This window comes from Ovis canadensis, chromosome 1 (genome assembly GCF_042477335.2).
Source record: "Ovis canadensis isolate MfBH-ARS-UI-01 breed Bighorn chromosome 1, ARS-UI_OviCan_v2, whole genome shotgun sequence".
NCBI classification, from domain to species: Eukaryota; Metazoa; Chordata; class Mammalia; order Artiodactyla; family Bovidae; genus Ovis; species Ovis canadensis.
The window spans coordinates 62,086,711-62,113,579 of NC_091245.1; the positions used below are offsets into that span (position 1 = coordinate 62,086,711).

General features: G+C 36.3%; 1 protein-coding gene across 3 annotated transcripts in view; it reads left to right on the plus strand.

Moving 5' to 3' along the window:
* Window positions 1-26,300, plus strand: part of PRKACB (protein kinase cAMP-activated catalytic subunit beta) — a 145,879-nt gene extending 119,579 nt beyond the window's left edge. For all 3 annotated transcript variants that reach the window (XM_069596231.1, XM_069596241.1, XM_069596221.1), the window contains 3 exons: window positions 186-308; window positions 12,548-12,712; window positions 23,061-26,300. In XM_069596231.1, coding sequence (XP_069452332.1) covers window positions 186-308; window positions 12,548-12,712; window positions 23,061-23,186 — 414 coding nt within the window. In that variant the 3' untranslated portion in view covers window positions 23,187-26,300. The remainder of the gene's footprint in view (window positions 1-185; window positions 309-12,547; window positions 12,713-23,060) is intronic.
* The last annotated feature ends 569 nt before the right edge of the window (window positions 26,301-26,869 follow it).

The window sequence follows — 26,869 nt, forward strand, 5'->3', positions numbered from 1 at the left end:
GTATTTCTTAATATTCACTTTCAATATCTGGAATATATTTTCTTTTTTATTTTATCCTTAATAACTGCTCAGCAACTGCGTTTTTAAAAATTTCATATGCTTGAAGATCATTTTGAAATAATTTGACTTCATTCTCCTCTGAGTGAATTAAGTAATGATTGCCATTTGGTGTTGGTTTATCTTAGGGCTACAATAAGGCAGTGGATTGGTGGGCATTAGGAGTGTTAATCTATGAAATGGCGGCTGGCTACCCCCCATTCTTTGCAGACCAACCAATTCAAATTTATGAAAAAATTGTTTCTGGAAAGGTAAGTAATACATTTTATTATTCCTTAATTATTTATTATCTCTCTACATGAGTTTTAAGCATTATAGATTGAAACTATTTGATACCATCTGGATATTACCCTAAATTGGGAAAAATATAGAAATATCCATAGAGTCTGCCCTTATATCTAGCACTCATTTAAGATACAGTAAATATTGAATCATTGAAGTCTTTTAGGTAAAAAAGGGCAATTTTACAAATAATAACAAAATAATAAAGCAATTTCCATCATTATTATTATTGTCAGTTATAAAATATAGGATCATAGCCATAGTTCTTCTATCTCTCTTCAGATAAATAAAAATTGTTAGTTACTTCATGTTGATATCTGCTTGGAGAGAAGTTTTAGGGGCTGTTTTTATATACCCTTGCTTTTTTAGAAGAGACTTGTTTAAATTATGTGAAACAACACAAAATTGAAAATAATTATAAAATGTGTGTGCTACATCATTTCAGTCGTGTCCGACTCTGCAACCCCATGGACTGTAGCCCTCCAGGCTCCTTTTGTCCGTGGAATTCTCCAGGCAAGAATACTGAAGTAGGTCGCCATGCCCTTTTCCAGGGGATCTTCTGGGCCCAGACATCAAACCTATGTCTCCTGCAGTGGCAGGCGGGTTCTTTACCACTCGCTCCACCTGGGAAGCCCCAATTTTAAAATAGATAAGCCTTTTAAGATGAGAATTCAAAGAAATGATGTTAATGGTTTTTCACATTAATATGATTATAATTACCATTGATCTTTAGCAAATGAGGAAATAACATTAGTTTTTCTTGAATATGAGTAGATATACTATAAGTTGGAGTATCTTACATTTTGAAGTACTATACTAACCTTTTTTCTTTTGCATTTATAATTCCTAATTTTGTTTTCCAAAAATATTTTGTTTAAAGTCAGCCATAGACTCTTGTCTTAACTCATACCTCTGGTCCTTTTTAAAAATACTGCTGTCAGTTTAAGTAGAGATGAGCCTGATTCTTCCCACCACGACGAAAAGAAACTAAGCTTTCAAAAATTCCTGGAAGACCTATACATTTTTTACAGAATTCGTGGGAAGGAAGTTTCCTCCTTTTTCTTATTCCTCCATGTGGTATGCTCTATTAGTTTTTGTTCGTTTGCTTGCTTGCTTTTGATCATATAACATCAATCTTGACCTGACATTACCTTGAGATGTGATTCAATTGGCTGTTTTGTATGTTGTGACTTTCTAAACTTCCCTGGTGGCTCAGATGGTAAAGAATCTGCCTGCAATGCTGGAGACCCAGGTTCTAATCCCTGGGCTTGGAAGATCCTCTGGAGAAGGGGATGGCTACCCACTCCAGTATTCTTGCCTGGGAAATCCCATGGACAGAGGAGCCTGGTGGGCCCAAGTCCATGGGGTTGCAAAGAGTTAGATATATCTAAGTGACTAAACAACAACAATATCAAGGCGGAAATTAATCTGATCAAACTTTTAAAGAATCTGGAAAGGGATAGAAAAAAAATCTCTATTTCTTTGTATCTCAACCAGATTCATCCTCTATATTTAGTATGAAAGTTAGCATTCATGAACTTAAAATTTATAATGTCAGCTATTCAAAAGGTACCCTGATTATTCATAATGTAGTTATTTTTTTTTTTACCAAGACTCAGATTTAAATTATGGATGCTGCATAGCTAGAGCTTTAGGGATAAGACACAAATAGGATGAGTCTCTCCAGCCACCTAGAACCCACATCTCAACACAGTATTGTTCCATATGTCATAGTGTATATGCAGTCTACAGAGATCACAAGATTTTCAGTTCTATTTTACTGCATTTTAAGGGGGAAAGTTCTATGTTGTGGCAGTGTTCACAAACTAGGGGACTTACTAAAGAGCACATACTTAAACTATGTCGAAGGTAAAAAAATGAATACCTCTTACAGATAATTAAGCTAGGTATTGAAAGATTTACACTAAAGTGATATAGAAGGCAGAATGAAATATTTAGGCAATTAAGTATTACTCCTGTCCTTGCTACACTTGTAGATCTCTAGGCTTCCAATTTTTTATCTTTGTAATTGCTTTCACCCAAAAGAATATTAAAAGTCAAAAGAACTTTTGAGATTAACAAACAAAAATATCAAGAAATATTAATAGACAAAGCAGTGATTTATTTTTTTAAGAATTTGAGAAGTAATTATGTAACATCTCAAGAGAAAATAAAGACCAAAGGCTATATACTAAAATACTTTTAAATAACTAAATGGGAAAAGTGTATTTTACTAATACAAAGACTGAGTGCAGAAATTATAGTAATATTTCCAAATAATTTATTTACAGTTAATTACAAAGTTCCTGCTTAAACATCTTTAACTTCATAGTGAAAGTGGCTCAGTTGTGTCTAACTCTTTGCAACCCCATGGACTGTAGCCTGTCAGGCTCCTCTGTCCATGGAATTCTCTAGGCAAGAATATTGGAGTGGGTAGCCATTCCCTTCTCCAGGGGATCTTCCCAACGCAGAGATCAAACCCAGGTCTCCTGCATTGCAGGCAGATTCTTTACCATCTGAGCCTCCAGGGAGACTTCATAGGAGAAGTCAAATTTTCTGACAAGGATGCTATTGTCATAACTAAATTTTATTCACTTAGGAAAACTACTTTCATTAAAACAAGTGTATCTTCATCTGTGTGAATAGGCCTCTTTTTGTCAATCATTGTACACTGTAAAATTTTTTTGGCTATTTATGAATATGTTCATATCAAACTTTAACATTTAGGATCCAATGTTAGCATAAAATTTATTTTTTTTTTAGCATAAAATTTAAATCTGCATATATTCTAAAATTAAATCCTGGTCATCTTAGAAGAGTAGGAACATAAAATTTTAAATCACAATATATGACTTTTTTTCTTTTTTATTAAATATGATAAGGTGTTTGGTGTACTGCTGTTTTTAACTGAAGGTACCAGATTATCTCTCCCCATAATGGATATACAGTTGTTTTCATTTCTTATTATCTTTTCTCATCTAAAGTAGAATTCATGAAAATAAAATATTATTATTGAGTGATCTCTAGGATCTGTATTTAAATATGAAATCATGTTCACATTTTCCACTAAAACCATCTGTTTCAGCACTTAGATTCAAACTAGAAGTTGTCCCTATCCACATTATAAAGCATTATTGTCTCTCTGTTTAGCAGCTTAAAGTCAAATTGGAGATTAACTTGTTTTCAAATTTTTTAATTGTTCAGGTCATTGATAATCCAGTTTTGGTCTTACAGATCCTATATTTGTATTTAAATTTTCTTAATGGTTTTAGTGATGTCAAATATTTAAAAACATACTTTTCATTCATAATTTTTCTGATTTTTTTTAAAAAGCATGTTATTTTATGCAACAGTATTTTATGATGAGTATATTTTTGAAACCATGTTATTAATATAAAGATTATAGGAATCATTGACTTATAAAAATTCAAATAAGTTTAATAAAATGATTAGTTCACTAACATATGTATATTTGAACATTAGATTGTTACATTCTTTCTCTATTTACAGTATTTTAGCTCAAACTGATATTTTTCAATGCACAGAAAGATGATCAATCAGCTTGTTAGATTCTCTCCTACGCATATTTTGCCTTTAATAAAAACAGAGTAGGTGGTATTTAAATGTCAAATTATTCATACAGTATTAAGATTCAGGTTTAGAAATGCCTAGTTAACAGAAAACTCTTATAATTCCCACATTGACTATGCCTCATCCTAGCAATACATATGCTGAGTTTCTGTATATAGTCTTTAAATTTAATACTTCAGTGCCATATACTCTATAACAAGAATCAGTGATGGTTTGCACAGCAACTCTATCTGGCTTCACTACTCTTAGAAATGCAAAAGTTAACGCTGTACTGAAAAATGATATTTGCAAATAAGGTGGCAAGCGAGTAATAGCTGTGTGAAAACCAAGAATTTTTTATTTATGTAATTTAAAAAAATTTCTTAGCTCCTAAAGTATTATTCCATTTTTAATGACCACCAAATATGTACAAGAAGACACTATACAAGATATCAAGTTAGAAACTTAGATATACACAGAATAACCAAAAAGAATTGGTTAATTTTTTTTCCTGAAGGGCCATCCACATTCACATGAAGTGAAGTATGGTTGATTAGCAGCCAAATGACTATTCCCTTTTGTGTCTAGGGTCCCCAAGATGACCCCCAGGTTAAGTGATTCACTAGGAAAATTCACAAAGTTCATCATATAGGGGTAGTCAGGGAATGAATATCTTACATTGTAATAAGTACCTTCATTGTAAGCTATCTTACAAGAAAGTTTATAAAGTGAAATCAACAAAGGGAAAAGACGTTTATGGTAATGTCCAGAGGAAACCAGCACAAACTTTCGGGTCCTTGCCCAAAGGGGTCAGAAGGCAAACTTTTATTTCTCCAGCAATGAATTTTGGCAACATGGATAAAATGTTGTCTACCAGGGAAGTACAATAAAGCCTCAAGGCCCAAGGATTTTATTGGAATCACATATACATCTTCTATTTGGCACATACCAGAATCTGAGATTCCCGCAACAAAAGCAAATGTTCAGCATAACCCATATCGTTTGTAGTACATCTAGGTGCAGTGCGCCACTTGTGTCACTTAGGGAAATTTCTTTTCAGTTTCTGGGACTGTGACCATTCCAATTCACAGATACCTGCCAAGGGCCAAATTTGCTGACAGGCCTTCCTCAAGGGTAGCATTCTCAAGCCTGCTATATTATCTCTTTTCTGTATATTCCTAAATAACATACACATATGCAGATAAACCACTATGCTTTTTTTGGAGGCTCCACTGCTAATACTTTTTTGAGAAATTAAAATGCCATATTTTATTTGACCATGGCTACAGTCAAAGACACTTACGGTACTCAGTAGTTATTTTCATAAAATACAAAAGCAGTTACACTATATGCATAAAATCCAGGGCAGTTTTTTAACACCTTGCTGTGAACATTTAAAATTCTTAATACCTGCTGTGAGACAGTCCTTACCTTAGGAGTCCTATGGGCGAATGATTGCATTTCTGCAACCATCTGAATTCATTATATCTATGCACTGTTTCTGCATAGGTGAGAACAGATCAGAGAGCCCATAATCATGGTACTAATATAAGTATTTTGTTAATGTCCTAGATGTTTCTTTTTATGTATATAGGATCTAGTCCTGTGAGACTGAGTCCTATGAGATAGTGTGGAACTTAGCACCATATCTGCTAGAAAGTATGTATGAAAAGTTATGTGTTCTGAAAAGTTAACTAATGTATATGCTCAGTTTTGCTAGATAATTTTTTAACTAGGATCATAGGTTTCTTAGAGCTATACTAATTTAGAGAATTTCTTAAAATTTATCCCAGTATGGAATGTGGGCAGAAGTTGACAGATTATTGACTGTGTACAAACTCTTTTGAGTTATTTAAGCCCAGTAAATTTTGTCCTGATGCAAGATAAAATGTTACTAGTTGAATAGTCTTTTCCTCCATAACTGCAGAAGAATAGCAGTAAAAATTTTCTCCTCTTCAATCAGAGATAAACTTTGTAATTTCTGTGATTAAGCCAAAAGTAGACAAATTTGACTTTTGTCTCACTTTGTTTCTAAAATTAAAAAAGAGTGAATTTAAATCATCCTGTTGGATACTATAATAACATGCACTGATTTTCTTCTTGGATATAACTTCCTCTTAAATTTTTAAAAGGTAATAGTTATTCCTAAAACCAAAATGCACAAGACTTTAGAATTGATATTATGGCTGAACAAATATTCGGTTGTTTGCTCAGTTCAAAATTAATTTCATAGTTATTTTAACACATTGTGTAATATAATTTTACAAAGTTAAGAAGGTATCAGCTATATTCACAATTTTGTCCTTATAACACAATGCTTTAGTTGTCTATTTGCTCCCTCACTCTATCAAATTTAAGTGCCTTAAGAGAATTTGTTTGTTGTACAAATTTAAAAGGTGGAGCATGAGAAAAGAAAAGAGGAACGTATTATACTCTGCAGTGACTTTTCTAGTACACTGTGTCCTTGAGTAGACTGGAAACATAATAATAAATATTGCTGACTTCTAGGTTCCTTTTTTGAATCGGAAATTCAGCTTCAGATCATTAAGATATTACTCTAAAATGAAACATGTATTGAATTAGTGCCTATAAGATACTAGGCCAGTTTCATAGGGAATTCCCTGGCAGTCCACTGGGTAGGACTTGGTGATTTCACTGCCGTAGTACTCAATCGCTCAGTCATGTCTGACTGTGTGATCACATGGACTGCAGTCCACCAGGCTCCTCTGCCCATGGGATTTTCTAGGCCAGAATACTGGAGTGGGTTGCCGTTTCCTTCTCTGTCACTGCCATAGACCCAGGTTCAATTCCTAGTCAGGGAACTAAGATCTCACAAGACATACAGCATGGCCGGAAAAAGAAAAGGCAGTTTCATAAAAGTTACCTAATTTCTTTTCATACCTGCCAGGTGAAATATACTTTTATCATTTTATGGATGAGATAAGTGAGGTTATCTCACTTATCAGAAAGGTAAAAGTTTGCCTAAAGTATAAAGAACTAGAGTTGGGATTGGAACCCAGGTATTCTTTCTACCAAAGAAATAGCTTAGTAGAATTCTTGAGATGACAAGAATGTTCCATTTGATTTAGTTTAACTCCCTTATTCTATATGTAGGTAAATCAGGGCTCTGAATAGCCCACAGATAAAAGCTGCTGCTGCTGCTAAGTTGCTTCAGTCGTGTATGACTCTGTGCAACCCTATGGAGAGCAGCCCACCAGGCTCCTCCATCCACAGGATTCTCTAGGCAAGAATACCGGAGTGGGTTGCCATTTCCTTCTCCAAGATAAAAGCCAGTTAGTGGCAAAGCAAGAAATAGAATCTAGTTCAGTGGTTTTTTCATTACTCCTTCATTTGGCTTCAGTGACTCTTCATGATCTTAGCTTTATTCCTGAATTACTCATGTTTCCTTTTTTAAAAAATTGGCTTAAAAAAACATAATTCTCATGAAACTCTTTAAAAAGGGGATGCTAGTATGCTTGGATTTATATCCTCATTCTTTTTCTTTTAATTTTTAAAATTTATTTTAATGGGAGTATAATTGCTTTGGCCACCTCATTCGAAGAGTTGACTCATTGGAAAAGACCCTGATGCTGGGAGGGATTGAGGGCAGGAGGAGAAGGGGATGATATACGATGAGATGGCTGAATGGCATCACCAACTCTATGGACATGAATTTGAGTGAACTCTGGGAGTTGGTGATGGACAGGGAGGCCAGGCGTGCTGCGATTCATGGGGTCACAAAGAGTCAGACACGAATGAGTGACTGAACTGAACTGACTGAATTGCTTTACAATGTTGTATTAGTTTCTGCTGTACAGCAATGTGAATCAGCTATATATGTACATATATCACTACCCTCTACTCATCTTTCCTTCTAAATCTCTTTGGCTTGATCTTTTTTTGCACATCTTTCATTGGTGGTCACATCCTCTGTATAACTTTTAATACTAGCTATAAAGAAAGAAAGTGAAGTCACTCAGTTGTATCTGACTCTTTGTGACCCCATGAACTGTAGCCTACCAGGCTCCTCCATCCATGGAATTTTCCAGACAAGAGTACTGGAGTGGGTTGCCATTTCCTTCTTCAGGGGATCTTCCCAATGCAGGGATCGAACCCAGGGCTCCCGCATTGCAGACAGACCATCTGAGCCACCAGGGAAGCTTAATACTAGCTATATGTGACTCGTAAGTTACATAATTTTGTATCCAACTTCCTGAGATCTCCACTCAGAGGTCTAATAAATATCTCAAATTCAACCTGTCTAAAACTGACAGATTTTTGTTTTCCTTAGCAAATCTCTTCCTCCCACCATCTTTCCCATCTCATTTGATGGCAGCATCATCCTTTCAGTTACTTTCAGCTACTCAGGCCAAAACACCCCAACGTTCTGAATCCATGTTTGATGCATAGGAAAACCATATTGCCTCTATCTTTAGAATATGCACAGAATTCAGCTACTTTTACCACCTCCACTGATACTGCTCTCTTTTGAGTCACTAGAGTGGTTCTTTAAAAAACATTGTCAGATCTTGTTACTCCTTTCAGAACCTTGCAATGACCCCCATTTTCTTCAGAGTAAAAATTTAAAGACCTTACAAAGAAAGGTTTTGCCAGGAATGATGGATGACAACATTTTTAGAAGGTCACGTTTGTTGCTAAGTTTCTTTCTCACTAGAATGTGAACACTGTAGAGGCAGGAATCTTTGCCTTACTTTGGTTTTTCTACTATACCCCAAGCACATCTGTGCCTAGCATATAGATGATATTGAATCAGTGTTTGTCCATGCATTTGTTGGATATTTATTAAGCTCATAGTATATGAGCAGTGCTAGATACAGCAAATCAGTTGCGGCCTCTGCCTTCATGAAGCTTTCATGAAATAGATGCCCACTCTCAGAGGTACCAGTTCAGTTGGTCTTCTGTGTATTCCAATTATATGTATATTTTTTAAATTATTTCAGATGATTTTCATACACATCATATATTGAAAGCTTATGTGTGTGTACCTCACTACAGAAGTAGATTTATTCTTAAGAATATATCATTAGGAAGCTCAGAACTAACTTGGTCTTTAAAGGTTGAAAAAGAATCCTAAACAGGAAATATTAGAGGATAAACATCCAGTAAACACTTTAAGGGGCACATACTGCACAAAGCCCTCTTTCATGTTAAATGATCCTAGTTTCCAATAACTTCACCACTTAGATCCACCAGTTTAATGGGGTTAGACTGTCTCTTTTCCAAATCTATCTCTTTACAGCTGCTTTCACATTTTTTGCCCTATCACATATTTTGTGCTGGCCTGGCCTGAAGAAAGATGTAGGAGTCAAGAGAATCAAGTTATTTTCCCAACAATGAAACTGAGTTGATAGTCTCACTGGAGCTCAGGTTCCTTATTTTTATTTCTTCTAAAAAAGTTCCTTATCTTTAAAATGAAGCTTTAGACTAAATTAAACTCAGAGAAGGCAATGGCACCCCACTCCAGTACTCTTGCCTGGAAAATCCCATGGACGGAGGAGCCTGGTGGGCTGCAGTCCGTGGGGTCGCTGAGAGTCGGACGCGACTGAGCGACTTCACTTTCACTTTTCACTTTCATGCATTGGAGAAGGAAATGGCAACCCACTCCAGTGTTCTTGCCCGGAGAATCCCAGGGATGGGGGAGCCTGCTAGGCTGCCGTCTATGGGGTCGCACAGAGTCGGACACGACTGAAGTGACTTAGCAGTACCAGCATCATTAATATGGCTTACCGTGGGAGTGTGGACTACCTATCATAATCTCTGAGGGAAAAGAAGGTGTGATGTGGAAGTGAGGAGAACACATATAGAATTTCAGTTTCCCAAATGATTCTGATATCTACCATCACAACCCTCTACCACTACTTCCCACTTGAGAAACACTGGTCTGAGGATTAAACAAATAAACATACTCATTAACTAATTCAGGACTATCACTGTATTTGCATTCCAAGTAAGGAACTGTTTTATTTAGGTGTCTGTATTCTTTTTCCACTTCATTGCAAATTACCTGAATTCAAAAGATTTATTTGTAGTATATCACTATCTACCATTCTGAACATCATGAAGGGGAGAATAACTGACATATTTCATTGAACAATTCATGAAACCTCTATTCTAAATGAAGACAAGTCTACTTCAAATAAGCTATTTCTTAAGAATCTAAACAAAATAAGAATATAATCATTATAAATAATTGTGGTATTTTTCAAGTGGATGGGGTGCCTTGGAATACCTTGTATTCTCTAGCTTTTACTCCAAGTAGGATAAAGAAATGTGCAGATATTTTTAAGATAAAATTTCAGTCTTTTATAAGGTTCCTGACAGTAACCTGAAGTTAAAGAATATACCCTAAAGTCAGAGTCCTGGTTCGCTATTATAGCTCTGCCACTTACTAGCTCTGTAATCTTGAGCAAATTGCTTAATCCCTATAGGTCTTAGTTGCATCAGGTATAAAACTGGGGCAGTCGTACTTACTTAGCTGTTATATTTTGGATTTTATGAGCCAGTGCATGTAAAGTGTTTGGCACAGTGCCTAACTTCTAATAAGCCATTGTGTCAAAAGCAGGAACTAGAGAGAGTGGTAGTTCACATGTCTTTTTTTTTTTAACATATAACCTCATAATCTGTACTCATACAAGCTTTGCAAAAATGACATTTTTAGTCGCTAATATGAGTTGACGCCAAACTTTCAACTTTCAAATAGTCTTTGGTTACTTGACACAAGTACTAGTTTTCCTCTGTTATGATGGTGATTTTAGTTTATTATTTATACTAAAATTGTTTTTCTGTTTTGAGAACATGAGAATCTATGTCAAGTACGTTGAACTTTTTCAAAGTCAGAATATAATAAATTAAGTTCTATATGTTTGAAGTGTAATAAAGAGTAAAATTCATGGGCCTGAAAACTGTAAGACTATGTTTCTAGTCTAGTTCTGCTGCTTTCTGGTGTGATGATTGGGTAAGGTGTATAATGTCTCTGAATCTTAGTTTCTCTGTATTTATTAATAGAATATAAGTAATACTGTATTCATCAAGAATGTCATATTGGACTGGGATGTAAGTGCCAGGAAATCAGAGACTTGTTTTCGTTCACTGTTGTGCATCCGGCACCTAGAATACTACCTGGCACATAGTAGGTTATCAATACACTATTGTCAGATGGGTGAACGGTCTTATTTGAAGTGATCTAATAAATCCTGGAACTACAAACACAAAAATGACACAGTGTCTTCCCTCCGGAAGTTCACAGTCTGGGTGAGACGTACATGCGCGAATGCTGCGGCATAGTTAGATGAGTGAGTGCATGGTGAAGACCACCTGCAGTAGTGTCTGACACACAGTGCACGCTCTAGGTGCCGATGGCACTGGCAGAGAACCAAAGAAAGAATGCAGGTTCAGAAATGCATCTATTACCCCTTTAAAGCACTTCTTCAAGATTCATGGTCAGTTTGAAGTTAAGGCCATGATAGTCCAGAGAATGGTGTTTGTGTTTAGCGAAGGTGGGAGCATGAAATTGGGCACACAACAGGAAAATGGGGTTAAAATGAAAGTGCACGTGTTCACACACATGTAGCTATATGCATACATACGTGTGTGTTTGATGGGGAAGAGAGCAGTGGAAATGAGTGAACACAGTTGCATAGGACAATGCAGAAAAGGTAATAATGAAAGAAAATAGTAAGGAGGCATAGATATAGCTATTCATTCTAAAATCATCCCTTAATAGTGCCCATTTTAATTTTTCAGTACTCATATTAATAATAGGGTGAGAACTGAGAGTTAGGTTGGAATAGAGAGTTAGAGGAGAAGAGTGTTTAAACAAAACAAAGTTGACCTAGGTCTCCAATGACTGGTAGTTTATTTTATTGATTACCTGATATATAACATCTTCACTTATTTGGAGTTTTTTTCCCTTTGTTTTTAAGGCTGGAGGCCAATCAACTAATTTTAAAATCTTCACAATATAGAAAGTGGAAACTGCTTTTAAACCAACCTAAATCATTTTTGTACTATTGCATAATAGCAGAATTATGCTTAAAAGTCACCCACTAGTGAAAGAAAAGTGGTTTCCTATGCTATGAAAGGCAGTGTGGGTTTTTATCATCATTTTTAGACTGCTTTTTTGATCATCTCTTTAAAAAATGTGCATACTGATATCTTTCATATGCTGCTTTTTCTATTTAAATTACAAGTTTAAATTTGTTTCTAAGACAAAAGTTTATAATATGGGATTCAAGGGGTCTCTCTTGAAGATGGGTAAACCTTCTTACATTGCTGGAAAAGTTCCATAATTATAAACATTTTTCTGGAGAGGGGTCCATTTTTCTGGAGTGAAAGTGAAAGTGTTAGTCACTCAGTCATGTCCCATTCTTTGCCACGTAAACAGTAGCTCCAAAGTTTATGACCAAAGCAAGATCTTAAGAGAACAGTTTTAATTCATTCACTTAAATCATTATCTTTTTTAAGGACTACTATGAAGACTGAAGTATGTAGTTAAGAGTATTTGAAAGTCATCACTACATATTTTTGTTTATATAATGATCTAACACATTTTAAAAATACTTTTCAGAAATATCTTGAATCTTAGAATGTGTGTCTTACCACATGGTCTGTCTTGCAGGTTCGATTCCCTTCTCACTTCAGTTCAGATCTCAAGGACCTTCTAAGGAACCTACTGCAGGTAGACTTAACAAAGCGGTTTGGAAATCTAAAGAATGGTGTGAGTGATATAAAAACTCACAAGTGGTTTGCTACAACAGATTGGATTGCTATTTACCAGAGAAAGGTGAGCGTGTTCTTTCTTTAATTTGAAAGCTTTTTAAGTTACTATTTAAATTATATGTAGTAGAGGTATCTTCAACTTAGCACAAAGTTTTAATATTTTTTACCTTTTGAATTAATCTTGTGTAGAACTTAAAGAACCTGTATAGGGCTTCCTTGGTGTCTCAGTGGTAAAGAATATGCCTGCTAATGCAGGAGACGTGGGTTTGATCCCTGGGTCAGGAAGATCCCTGGAGAAGGAAATGGCAGTCCATTCCAATGTTCTTGCCTGGGAAATCCCATGGATAAAGGAGATTGGCCAAGTACAGTCCATTGGGGTTGCAAAAGAGTCAGATATGACTTAGCGACTAAACAACAAAGAACCTTATAGCTCACAACTTAAATGAGTTTTCTCCTTGATAGAAGGGAAAGCGTATAGTCTGTATAGATCATCAACTGGAAATATTTTCCTTGTCAAATTTTCCCTACCAATACCTTTTACTTTTCATATGCCATGGCAAGTACATATTAGTGTCCTAATAATCTGCACTTCAAAGCTGATGTAAAGTCACGTTAGTAAGACAATATGTAAACAAATATACCCACCTACCCAGAAGCACACAGCCAGATTTAGTAACATTTAATTGTTGGATTCATTAAGATATTTTTCAGTCATCATTACTTTACCTTTGGGATAAATTGAGACATTTAAGAAAAACTTTTGCTATGCTGAATTACCTTTATCTCTCCTTTTCCTTCTTAAATGCCCAGTTAGAGATAATTGATATGAATGAAGTATTTTCATCTTGAATATGTTATTTTTTTCTTTTTCTTTTCCTATAAAACCAAAACATCTAATGTCTCCAAAATTTACCATATCTAATAACGCCATGAAGCCATATGAGTGAATTTCCTTGGGAAAAAAATGTAAATGTTCTAATTGTAAATAGTTGTTTTTCTAATTTATATTCTTATAAAATATTTTTTAACACTTAAAAAAAAATGTAATTCAGTAAATAGGAAACATAGCAAGACCAAAGCAATGTGAGTCCAGTATAGCCTTTGTATCTCAAAGAGGGCTTCAGATACTCTCTAACCATTAAATTCATGAAACATTGCTGTTAGCATTGTTATCTCAACTGAATGTGTTATGTAGTCAAGAACAAAGTCCAGAGCAACTCAAAATAGATTTTAGATGTAGTGAATAAATAATGTGCTTTCATGCTGTCACGTCTGGCTCTTTACCACCTCATGGACTCCAGTCTCCTCTGTCCATGGGGTTTTCCAGGCAAGGATACTGGAGTGGGTTGCCATTTCCTCCTCCAGGAATAAATAAACATATTATATTTTCCCTAAATTTGCCAGCACCCATGTAGTGCTTTTAAATTTATAAAAGCAACACTGTAATGTCTCATTTTAATCTTTGAAGTAATTCTATGGGATAGGTGATGCCATTTTCCTCAATTAACTGATAAGAAAATCAGCTTAGAAAGGTTAAATGTTTTAAATTGTTTGAGCTGTTAAATAACATCTATATTAGCTTCCCTGGTGGCTCAGTGGTAAAAGAATCCACCTGTCAATACAGAGGACACAGGTTTAATCCCTGGGTCGAGAGTATCCCCTGGAGAGGAAAATGGCAGCCCACTTCAGTATTCTTGCCTGGGAAATCCCATGGACTAAGGACCTTAGGGGGCCACATTCCTCGGGATGCAAAGACTTGGGCTGGACTTAGCGACTAAATAAGAACAACATATTTAATTCTGGGTTCTTCAAATTCCCAGTTCCCGGACCACATTAGCCCTTTCAGTTCAGTTCAGTTCAGTCACTCAGTTGAGTCCGACTCTTTGCGACCCCATGAACCGCAGCATGCCAGGCCTCCCTGTCCATCACCAACTCCCAGAGGTTACCCAAACTCATGGCCATCGAGTCAGTGATGCCATCCAGGAATCTCATCCTCTGTCGTCCCTTTCTCCTCGTGCTCCCAATCCCTCCCAGGATCAGGGTCTTTTCAAATGAGTCAGCTCTTCGCATCAAGTGGCCAAAGTATTGGAGTTTCAGCTTCACCATCAGTCCATCCAGTGAACACCCAGGACTGATTTCCTTTAGGTTGAACTGGTTGCACTCCTTGCGGTCCAAGGGACATGCAAGAGTCTCCTCAACACCACAGTTCAAAAGCATCAATTCTTCGGTGCTCAGCTTTCTTTACAGTCCAACTCTCACATCCATACATGACTACTGGAAAAACCATAGCCTTGACTAAATGGACCTTTGTTGGTAAAGTAATGTCTATGCTTTTTAATATGCTGTCTAGGTTGCTCATAACTTTTCTTCCAAGGAGTAAGCATCTTTTTAATTTTATGGCTGTAGTCACCATCTGCAGTGATTTTGGAGCTCAAAAAAATAAAGTAAGCCACTGTTACCACATCTATTTGTCATGAAGCGATGGGACCGGAAGTGATGGGATCTTAGTTTTCTGAATGTTGAGCTTTAAGCCAACTTTTTCACTCTCCTCTTTCACTTTCATCATGAGGTTCTTTAGTTCCTCTTCACTTTCTGCCATAAGGGTGGTGTCATCTGCATATCTGAAATTATTGATATTTCTGGCAATCTTGGTTCCACCTCATGCATCATCCAGCCCAGCGTTTCTCATGATGTACTTTGCATATAAATAAGCAGGGTGACAATATACAGCCTTGACATGCTCCTTTTCCTATTTGAAACCAGTCTGTTGTTCCATGTCCACTTCTAACTGTTGCTTCCTGACTTGCATACAGATTTTTCAAGAGGCAGGTCAGGTGGTCTGGTATTCCCATCTCTTTCAGAATTTTCCACTGTTTATTGTGATCCACACAGTCAAAGGCTTTGGCATAGTTAATAAAGCAGAAATAGGTGCTTTTCTGGAACTCTATTGCTTTTTCAGTGATCCAGCGGATGTTGGCCATTTGATCTCTGGTTCCTCTGCCTTTTCTAAAACCATCTTGAACATCTGGAAGTTCACGGTTCACATATTGCTAAAGCCTGGCTTGGAGAATTTTGAGCATGACTTTACTAGCATGTGAGATGAGTGCAATTGTGCAGTAGTTTGAGCATTCTTTGGCATTGCCTTTCTTTGGAATTGGAATGAAAACTGACCTTTTCCAGTCCTGTGGCCACTGCTGAGTTTTTCAAATTTGCTGGCATATTAAGTGCAGCACTTTCACATCACCATCTTTCAGGATTTGAAATAGCTCAACTGGAATTCCATCACCTCCACTAGCTTTGTTCGTAGTGATGCTTTCTAAGGCCCACTTGACTTCACATTCCAGGATGTCTGACTCTAGAATTGGTGATCACACCATCATGATTATCTTGGTCGTGAAGATCTTTTTTATACAGTTCTTGTGTGTATTCTTGCCACCTCTTCTTAATATCTGTCTTCTGCTTCTGTTAGGTCCATACCATTTCTGTCCTTTATTGAGCCCATCTTTGCATGAAATGTTCCCTTGGTATCCCTAATTTTCTTGAAGAGATCTCTAGTCTTTCCCATTCTGTTGCTCTCCTCTATTTCTTTGCATTGATCGCTGAGGAAGGCTTTCTGATCTCTTCTTGCTATTCTTTGAAACTCTGCATTCAGATGCTTATACCTTTCCTTTTCTCCTTTGCTTTTCGCTTCTCTTCTTTTCACAGCTATTTGTAAGGCCTGCCCAGACAGCCATTTTGCTTTTTTGCATTTCTTTTCCATGGGGATGGTCTTGATTCCTGTCTCCTGTACAGTGTCGCAAACCTCCGTCCATAGTTCATCAGGCACTCTATCTATCAGATCTGGTCCCTTAAATCTATTTCTCACTTCCACTGTATAATCATAAAGGATTTGATTTAGGTCATACCTGAATGGTCTAGTGGTTTTCCCTACTTTCTTCAATTTAAGTCTGAATTTAGCAATAAGGAGTTCATGATCTGAGCCACAGTCAGCTCCTGGTCTTGATTTTGCTGACTGTATAGAGCTTCTCCATCTTTGGCTGCAAAGAATATAATCAGTCTGATTTCGGTGTTGACCATCTGGTGATATCCATGTGTAGAGTCTTCTCTTGTGTTGTTGGAAGAGGGTGTTTGCTATGACCAGTGTGTTCTCTTGGCAAAACTCTATTAGTCTTTTCCCTGCTTCATTCCGTATTCCAAGGCCAAATTTCCCTGTTACCCCAGGTGCTTCTTAACTTCCTACTTTTGCATTCCAGTCCCCTATAATGAAAAGGACATCTTTTTTGGGTGTTAGTTCCAAAAAGTCTTGTAGGTCTTCATAAAACCGTTCAACTTCAGTTTCTTCAGCATTACCGGTTGGGGCATAGACTTGGATTACTGTGATATTGATTGATTTGCCTTGAAATCGAACAGAGATCATTCTGTCATTTTTGAGATTGCATCCAAGTACTGCATTTCAGACTCTTTTGTTGACCATGATGGCTACTCCATTTCTTCTAAGGGATTCCTGCGCGCAGTAGTAGATATAATGGTCATCTAAGTTAAATTCACCCATTCCAGTCCATTTTAGTTTGCTGATTCCTAGAATATGACGTTTACTCTTGCCATCTCCTGTTTGACCACTTCCAATTTGCCTTGATTCATGGACCTGACATTCCAGGTTCCTATGCAATATTGCTCTTTACAGCATCGGACCTTGCTTCTATCACCAGTCACATCCACAACTGGGTATTGTTTTTGCTTTGGCTCCATCCCTTCATTCTTTCTGGAGTCATTTCTCCACTGATCTCCAGCAGCATATTGGGCACCTACTGACCTGGGGAGTTCCTCTTTCAGTATCCTCTCATTTTGCCTTTTCAGACTGCCTCAGAAGGTAGTAAAGTGTGAGCATGAACTCTGGGCTTAGGTAGACATTGATTTGCATCCCAGATCAGCCAACCATTAGGAGTGAGAGCTCAAGCAAATTACTTAACTACTTTAAAGCATCAGATTTCTCATCCTCAACATTTAGGTTAAAGTAGAGAATGCAAAAGAAAGTAGTTTGGAGAGAAAAATAGATTGGCTCTATTTTTCTTGCCGGTTGAGGTGTGTTTCATACAGTTGTCATGAGGTAATTTGTTAAGTAAATAAATTTTAAATCATCATAATCCCATCATTCAGACAGTACCTCTATTAACAGTTGGCATATTTCTTCCTTTTATTTCTGTTCTCTTCCTCACTACAGTCCAACCACCTTCAATAGTAAATCTGCTTCCTCCAGGCTTTCACTTTCCCCTCAACTTCAGACTGCATGCATACTTAGTCACGCTCAACTCTTTGCAACCCCATGAACTATGTAGTCTGCTAGGCTCCTCTGTCCATGGGACTATTTAGGCACACTGGAGTGCGTTGCCATTCCCTCCTCCACGGGATCTTCCCCACCCAGAGATCAAACCCCAGTCTCCTGCAACTCCTGCAGTCTCCTGAGCCGTCAGGGAACCACCACATCATTTTATGTAGGTTTATAATGTGATTTTTTTCAATTTTCAAGGTACTTATATATTTAATGTGTGGAATTCTTATAAATATTTATGAAAAATACATGTTTCAGTTTTCTCCAGTTTTATTGTAGTAAAGTACATATAACATAAAATTTAATATGTTAACCAAATGTAAGTGTTCTGTTCAGGGACATTAAGTACATGCATACTGTTGTGCCACCATCACTGCCATCCATCTCCAGAACTTCCTCCTGCAGAACTGAAACTCTCTACCCAATAAGCAGTAATTCCTCTGTTTTGTTGGTCTTCCCAAATACTTATGTTGTATTGGGGGATCTTAATTGGGATTACATGTATTAATTAGAAGAAAACCAAAATTATTGAAAATTCTTCATAATGAACATGTTATATTTGTGCAGTTATTCAAACATTTTGTTATTTGGTAAGGTTTTAGAAACTCCTTACTTCATACAAGTCCAATTTCTTTCTCAAAGTTTTTCCTTAAATTTATATTTTGGTTGCTACTGTGAGTATAAGAGTATGGGGGAGAAAACATTTCTATGTTTATTATGATTGGCCACCTTACTAAGTAAATTCTGTTACTGATTTCCTTAGATTTCACTGGAAGAGCATCACAGTGGGTAGAGGTGTCATTGGTCTTCTTTTTAATATCTTTTATTTCCATTTTATTTGTATATGCTAGAATGTCTAGAACAATATTTTAAAATAGTGGGCCTGTTGAACAGTCTTATCATGTTCTCTTTTGAATGCAAATGCTTTTTATGCTTTACCACCAGATATGATATTAGCCGTTTGTCTTGGATAAGTATTCTTGATCAGGTTAAGGAAATATCCTTGACTGCCAGTATATTGTATTTTATATTCTTTGACATGTTAGTATAAAGAGTTATATTGGTGAGATATCCTAACATTCCTGAAATGAATATCCTTTAATCATGGGTATTATTATTTTAATATCTGCCTGTAATTAATTTGCTAAAGATTTATTTAGGGTTTTTACTTCTATAGTCTTAAATTTTATCAACCTATAGTTTTGGTTTTTCTGGAGTTGAAATTATATAGATTCATAAAATTAGGTTGGAAATTTTCCAAGTTTCTTTGGGAAATTTAAGAAAGATAGAAATTATATTTATACCTTGGAAATGAAAACAAATTAATTCTGTAGATATTGGCCTCTTCAAATTTTTGCCTATTATTAATTTTAGAATTTTATATTTTCCTATAAAATCATTTATATACCTTTGTAATTATCACTATACTATATTGTTATAGTACTGTTAATTAATGCTGTATTTAGATGGATCAATTAGATTTCCTTGAGGTTTGTCCTTATTAATATTCTAAAAATGTATGATGTGTTTTAACTATTTAAAAACTTATATTTAGAAATAAACATTTCTGTTACTTAGCCAATATTTACTATTCTATGCATACCATGTATTTTAAACAATTACTCTTAAAAGGTGTAGAACTGCTACTGCTTATCCAAATGATGAATCTAGGTTAAACAGCCTATCTGCTGAGAAGTAGCACAGTATAACAGGTTATTGTATTGGGCAAATTGATAGTAAATCTTGATGATTAACAGAAGTGAACTTGGGAATCTCTGAATAATTTACAAATAGAAATAATTCAGTACTTTAAAATAGCCATTTGTTTTAGTATCATATCAGTGATAAGTATGTAGATAAGTACAAAAATGATAGAAAGTTTGAATAGTTTTCATAGTCTTTGTTCTTTGACCAAGTGCTCATGAACAAAAAATAGTCAAAGTCATCTGGCAGAAAGATAGAAAGGGAAGAAAATGGCCTGGACAGCTCACACTGTACAGTCATTTTCTAGAGATGATTGTCTCAATAGGTGTGATCCTAAATTACTGCCTGGCTAGACATGAAGCGACTGTCTGCTTAGTTCATTCTTCTGTGTCGTGCAGACCTGCAGGCCCCCATACAGGGCACACAAGGCAACCAGTTAGACTTCCCATTCCTCCTTATTTTTTACCTTATTTTCTTAGATGTTTGTTTGTATCTTGTAATAATTTAGCCATGTATATAAATTATTTATAAATTTAAAACTGTATATTTATTGGTGATATATACTCAAAGATGTAAAGGCATATTAATCAAAACTCATTGAAAATCACTGGTATAAATATTAGAAACAGCTCTGGACTAAAAGTGAAGACTTATAAATTTGAAACCTACTGTAGCTACTTACTAGTCATATGAATCTGATCAACTTTCTGTTTTATAATCTGTAAAATGGGAATAAGGCTACCTGCCCCGCCTCTCTCACAGTGTTATTTTGAGAAAGGAATGAAGCAAATAATTGTTTATAAACATTATAGATGCTGTGTAAATTGTGATGTTATTTTTTCAGCTTTTAAAATCTTTTCCTCAGACATATTCCATACACAACATAATCTTCATAAAGACTTATTTTAAATAATGGAAAGACATTTTATTTTTAGGATCTACAGAGAAAAATGTTCAGAATTTAACAATTTTGTAATTCTAAAAGACTTTTCAAATTTCCTAGAAAGTTTTGATAGCCAGATATTTTAAACAAAATAATCTTGGGAATAAAAAAAATAACCTAAAGAGGAAGGAATTAAGGAAAGGAGGATAGAAACATAGACTTCAGAAATAAGAAACTGATGAAGGAAATCTAGAGTTCTGTAATTTTCAGTCCAGTTCAGTCGCTCAGTCATGTCTGACTCTTTACGACCCCATGAACTGCAACATTCCAGGTCTCCCTGTCCATCACCAACTCCCAGAGCTTGCTCAAACTCACATCCATCAAGTCGGTGATGCCATCCAACCATCTCATCTTCTGTAACCTTAAGTACCAGTATTTTGATGGCAGCAGTGAATTATCCTAGAAATTTCAAGTTTGTTGGCCTGTACCATATTTTGAATGAAAATGTTGAGATTAATAGCAAACCTATAATTAGTTTCTTATTTTAATGTTGTATCATTTAGGGACTTAAAGGCATTTAAAGATTGCCACTGCGTTAGTAATAATAAGAATTTATTTTCCTTAGTGTTTGGAAATTCTCAGGCATTTCTTTTTCCTCTTTTTCCATGCAACCAAGCAACTAACTCACTCCTGATACTTCCTGTCTAGAGATACCAACTGCAAGTCCAGTTTGTGCTTCTGACTAACAAGCTATAGATGAAGATTCCCCCAAAACCTTGGGGTTCAATTAATTTGCTAAACTGGCTCACAGAACTGAGAAAAGTTGCTTACTGGGTGACCAGTTTATTATAAACGGTGTAACTCAAGAATAGCCAGATGGAAGAGAGGCCTAGGACAGGGTATGTAGAAAGGGGATCCTAGTTTCCTGCTCTCTCTAGGAATGCCGTTCTCCCCAAGTCCCCACTGGTTCACCACCTCAGAAGCTCTCCAGAATCCAAACTCTTTCCTTTTGGGGTTTCATAAAGGCCTCATTATATAGGCATAATTGACTCAATTACTGCCCTTTGGTGTGAGTGTTCAGTTGCTCAATCATGTCTGACTCTTTGCGACCCCAAGCACTATAGTCCTCCAGACTCCTCTGTCCCTAGGATTTCCCAGGCAAGAACACTGGAATGGGTTGCCATTTCCTCCTCCAGTGGATCCAGTGGATCTCTGAAGTTTTCAGAGATCGAACCGTTTTCTCCTGTCTCATGTATTGGCAGACAAATTGTTTACCACTGAGCCACCAGGGGAGTCTAATTGAACTCAATCTCCAGCCCCTCTTCCCTCTCAGATCAGGTTGTGGTTTTAGTTGCTCAGTCGTGTCCAACTCTTTACAACCCCAAGGACTGCAACACCCTGTCCTTCACTATCTCCCGGAGTTTGCTCAAACTCCTGTCCATTGAGTTGGGAAAGCCATCCAACCATTTGGTCCTCTGTCATCCCCTTCACCTTCTGCCTTCAATTTTTCCCATCATCAAGGTCTTTTCCAATGAGTTGGCTCTTCACAGCAGGTAGCCAAAGTACTAGAGCTTCAGCTTCAGCATCAGTCCTTCCAGTGAATATTCAGGATTGATTTCCTCTAGGATTAACTGGTTTGATCTCCTTGCTGTCCAAGGAACTCTCAAGAGGCTTCTGCAGCACCACAGTTTGAAAGAATCAGTTCTTCAGCACTCAGCCTTCTTTATGGTCCAGCTCTCACATCAATACATGACTGCTGGAAAAACCATAGCTTTGACGAGATGGACCTATGTCATCAAAGTAATGTCTCTGCTTTTTCATACGCTATCCAGGTTTGTCATAGCTTTTCTTCCAAGGAGCAAGCGTCTTTTAATTTCATGGCTGCAGTCGCCGTCCACAGTGGTTTTGGAGCCCGAGAAAATAAAGTCTGTCGCTGTTTCCGTTGTTTCCCCATCTACTTGCCATGAAGTGACCAGATGCCATGATCTTAGTTTTCTGAATGTTGAGTTTTAAACCAGCTTTTTCACTCTCCTCTTTCATCTTCATCAAGAGGCTCTTTAGTTCCTCTTCACTTTCTGCCATAAGGGTCATGTCATCTGCATATCTGAGGTTGTTATAGTTCTCCCAGCAATCTTGATTCCAGCTTCTGCTTCATCTAGCATGGCATTTTGCATGATGTACTCTGCATAAAAGTTAAATAAGTAGGGTGACAGTATACAACCTTGATGTACTCCTTCCCCAGGTCAGGTAGTGAACTGAAAGTTCCAACCTTCTAATCACAAGGCTGGTACCCTGGCAACCAGCCACCCTACTTAAGTTACCTATGGGCTTTCCCAAAGACACCTCATTAACATAAAAAAGACACCTTTGCCATGCTCAACTCAGGAGATCCAAAGGCTTTAGGAGCTTGTGCCAGGAACTGACACTAAGACCAAATATATATATTTCTTATAATAAATCATAATATCACTCTTGTTTTCTGTTTCTCAATTACAGGTTGAAGCTCCATTCATACCAAAGTTCAGAGGCTCTGGAGATACCAGCAACTTTGATGACTATGAAGAAGAAGATATCCGTGTCTCTATAACAGAAAAATGTGGGAAAGAATTTTGTGAATTTTAGAGCAACAAGATGACATCGGAGCTCACACTCAGTCTTTGCACTCTGTTAAGAGATAAGGTAGAGCTGAGACCGTCCTTGTCAAAGCAGTTACCGAGTTCCTTCATTCCAGCGACTGAGTGAGGTCTCTATTCCCGTCATCCGTGTGTGCACTCTGCATCCACCTCTGTAACGAGGCACCGCTAAGCAAGCATTGTCTGTGCCGTAACACAGAACTAGACACTCTCCCGCTTCCCTTTGGTTCGTCATTCTTCTCTTCTACATCCATTCCGTCCTGTTTCATTTCCATTAATTTTTCTGCAAATAGTGCTCATTTTATTTTCTTGGTGTTTCAAATGGGCAGTGTTATGGCTATGTGACTTTGGAAGGGAAGGATAAATGTTGCTTTTAGTAACTCTTAACCAATATTTGTGTTGGTCAGTTGCTTGAGGATATGCTTTCTAATTATTTTTACTTTGAATAGCTCATACTCAGTTTTTGCCAAAACGCTGGACAGTTTTTAAAGATAGAATGTCTTTTCATCAAGGGTATGTACACAAATAAAACATTAACTTTCCTAGAACTCACTAATGCAGAGTAGCTAGACCCAGCAGTTTGGATTCACACAGATCAGAAGCTCTGTGTCACTTCACTGCCTTTTCTGTCATCCTCCCCTTGAGTAAATACGTGGCCAACCTGTGCAGTGTGACAATTGTGTCTCATTTGCAGGAAAAGCTAATAACATGGATCATAATCATCCAGATTCTCTCAGTTGGTACCAGCACTTATATAGGTATCAAGAGCAGAGTTCTAAGATTTATAAACTTTAACTTTCCATAAGGATTTTAGACAGTATTTTAATAGAACATGACTAATGAAAGTGACAAATTTGTAAGTTTCTCAAAGAGTCCCCATTGTAAACTTTTTAAAGGAAGAGAAATGAACTAAAAGAACATTGGTGTGAACAAACACTCATCTAAGCCGAACAAATACTCATCTAAGCCAAACAAATGGCTGGATTCTTGTAAATGATATAGAGGCACTTTTGTTTAGAGGTATTTTGTTTGTTTTGCTTTGCTTTGTTGCCAGGTGATTATGCTGGTGTACTGTATGTGTCAGCCTGAGATAGAGGCACTGCTGCAACTTCAGCTTTCGTCCTGTGCCTCGGCAATGAGGAAAGGGGACAAAACTGCCACAGTTGCATTTTAATTTTGAGGTGTGGTATTTTTAGATATGTCATAATTTCTAGCTTCTTTCAGTAAATGGAATTATGATCATGCAAATACAATTTTAGTATTTGTTTTTTTAATATACTTTTTTTTGCCAGCTGACTTAATAACATTGCTATCATGTGGAAATTTCAAGCATTTTTGCCCATTTCGTTCACTGTTGAGAATCCATGGCTTAACTCAATTTTTTAATATTTTTTTCTTTGCTCTTAAATTTCCTGTCTGGTTTTATCTCTGTGTGTCAGTGACCTATCTTAAAACAACACACCAAAATAGTTGAAAATAAACTGTGTTCATTTTTATGATCAATTTACATGCATATAAGATGAGCTGTATTTAATCAAACTGATCTTAATGTATATAAACACTCTGCTTCATTATCGGTGCAGGTAGGTCACTGATTCTGCTTCTTCTCATGTGTACCACACCTTTGTAAAACCTTTGAAGATGCTGGAGAAATCTGCCTGAGATGTTCTCTGCATCAGTCTGTACATCTTTTGGTTGTCAAGTGTTTCTGCATGGTCATGTCACTTAAAGCTGATACTGATTTGTTGGTCCACTTATATTTAAAATGTGCAAGGAAAATATGAAATACTTTGCTGTAACAAATTTTATGTAATAATATATCATGTTAATAAATCTAAAACATCATTTGTATAAAATAATTTAGGTTTTTTGTATTTCATTTAGACCCAAGAACATGCTGATCATGTATTCAATATGTATGCTATAAATGCTATGGTACCTATGTTGTATATTATTGTAAAATTATTACATAATAATTTTAGTAAATCATGGGGTGACAATTTGATTATTACATTTTTAGTTTTCAGTAATTAAAAAGATTTCTATGAATTCTTAAAAAACAAAAAAGAAAATCATGAAATTACTGCCTGGCACAAATTTGCTATAAAATCTGCCTGGGTGGATGACCTGTAGGCACGCATTGGCTTTGAAGGCTATTTAGCCATTCCATTTAACTTCCCATTTGAAGGATAACAGCAAGCTTTGTCCCACTCCATCAAGGGAGTCTGTTTCCAACCACTCAAATACACTGAATTAGAATATCTTACAATTATATAAAACTCCCAGTTTCAGCCACAGTTTAGCCAAAAGTAAGATAAAAACTTGAATAAGAAATAAGTGGAATGAATCAGTATTTAATCTCAGATTACGTTATTTGAAACAGAAGAAATAATGAGGAGATGACATTGTCAGGAAAGGAGCCATGGACTGAAAGTCAAGGCATCTGAGTATCAAGACTTGTCTGTCACTATCATCAGTGATCTTGGCCTCAGTTCTCTTATCTGTGAAATGGACGAGTTCCATTAGGCAGTTTCCAAGGTCCCTTCTAACTTCCCCATGTTTGATGATTTTTGACATTCTGAGGGGATAACATGCTTTGAAGTAAGTCTCAGTAAGGTGATATTCTAGGGCATCTTTCTTCTCCTTAATTCTTGCAATGTTCTTACAGTTCTTTGAATATCATGAGAACCTCGTGTCTGTTCTGATTCCTTCCTCCTTCACTGATGCTAAATATCCAATTGATATCAAACTGTCAACCTACCAAAATGATATTGTGGCTTGTGGGCATTGCTGTCTTGTTCTGATATGTTCCTGTGGTGAGTGCCCATTGGCCTGAAAATACTCATTGTAAACCTAAAAAAAAATCATTTTTCTTTCCTACTGTTTTTTCTGCTTGTTGAAGAATCAAATGAAATAATGTATGTGAAAGCACCTTGTAAACTGTAACCTATCAATGTAAAATGTTAAGGTGTGTTGTTATTTCATTAATTACTTCTTTATTTAGAATGGAATTTCCTATGCACTCCTGTAGCTAGGAAATGCTAAAAACAACTGTGTTTTTTAATTAATAACTGCAAAATTAAAGTATCTTGAAAGGATAGAACAATTTGAGTCTTGGATTCTATTTAGTGCCCTTATTTCCTGATTTATTTTCTGTGTATACTTCAGATGCTTATGGATTCCTAGTTCTTATGTATTTGGGTAAGAATGGAGCAATAGAGGGTCAAATGGCCACTAGCCTATTCTAACTGGGTGTTTACTGAGAAACTACTAGATTTATTCCATAGTCTCTAAAGTGTTTCTACATTTTCCTAATACTGTTAGTCTAAATTACTCGTAAAATAATATTGAAAATATTCATATTTTAAAGATTAACACTAGAAGAGCCCTCACCCTTACTTTGTAATAGTGAACTATGAATTTATATATATTTTTTTTCTTTAGAGGTGTTTTTGAGCTTCACCATTACCTCTTCTGGTTTTAGCCAGGTTGACTAATGTGTATTACTATAGTTGTCATTTACCTCAAGAAATACCTTTTTAGGTAATTAATAACTTACCATTTTTAGCTTTGTTACTACAAACATTTATAAACATTGATGCATTGTATAACCAGTGACTGCTTCATTTTATCATTGTTAAGCTTGTGTAAATTCTAGTTTCTTCATTTCTG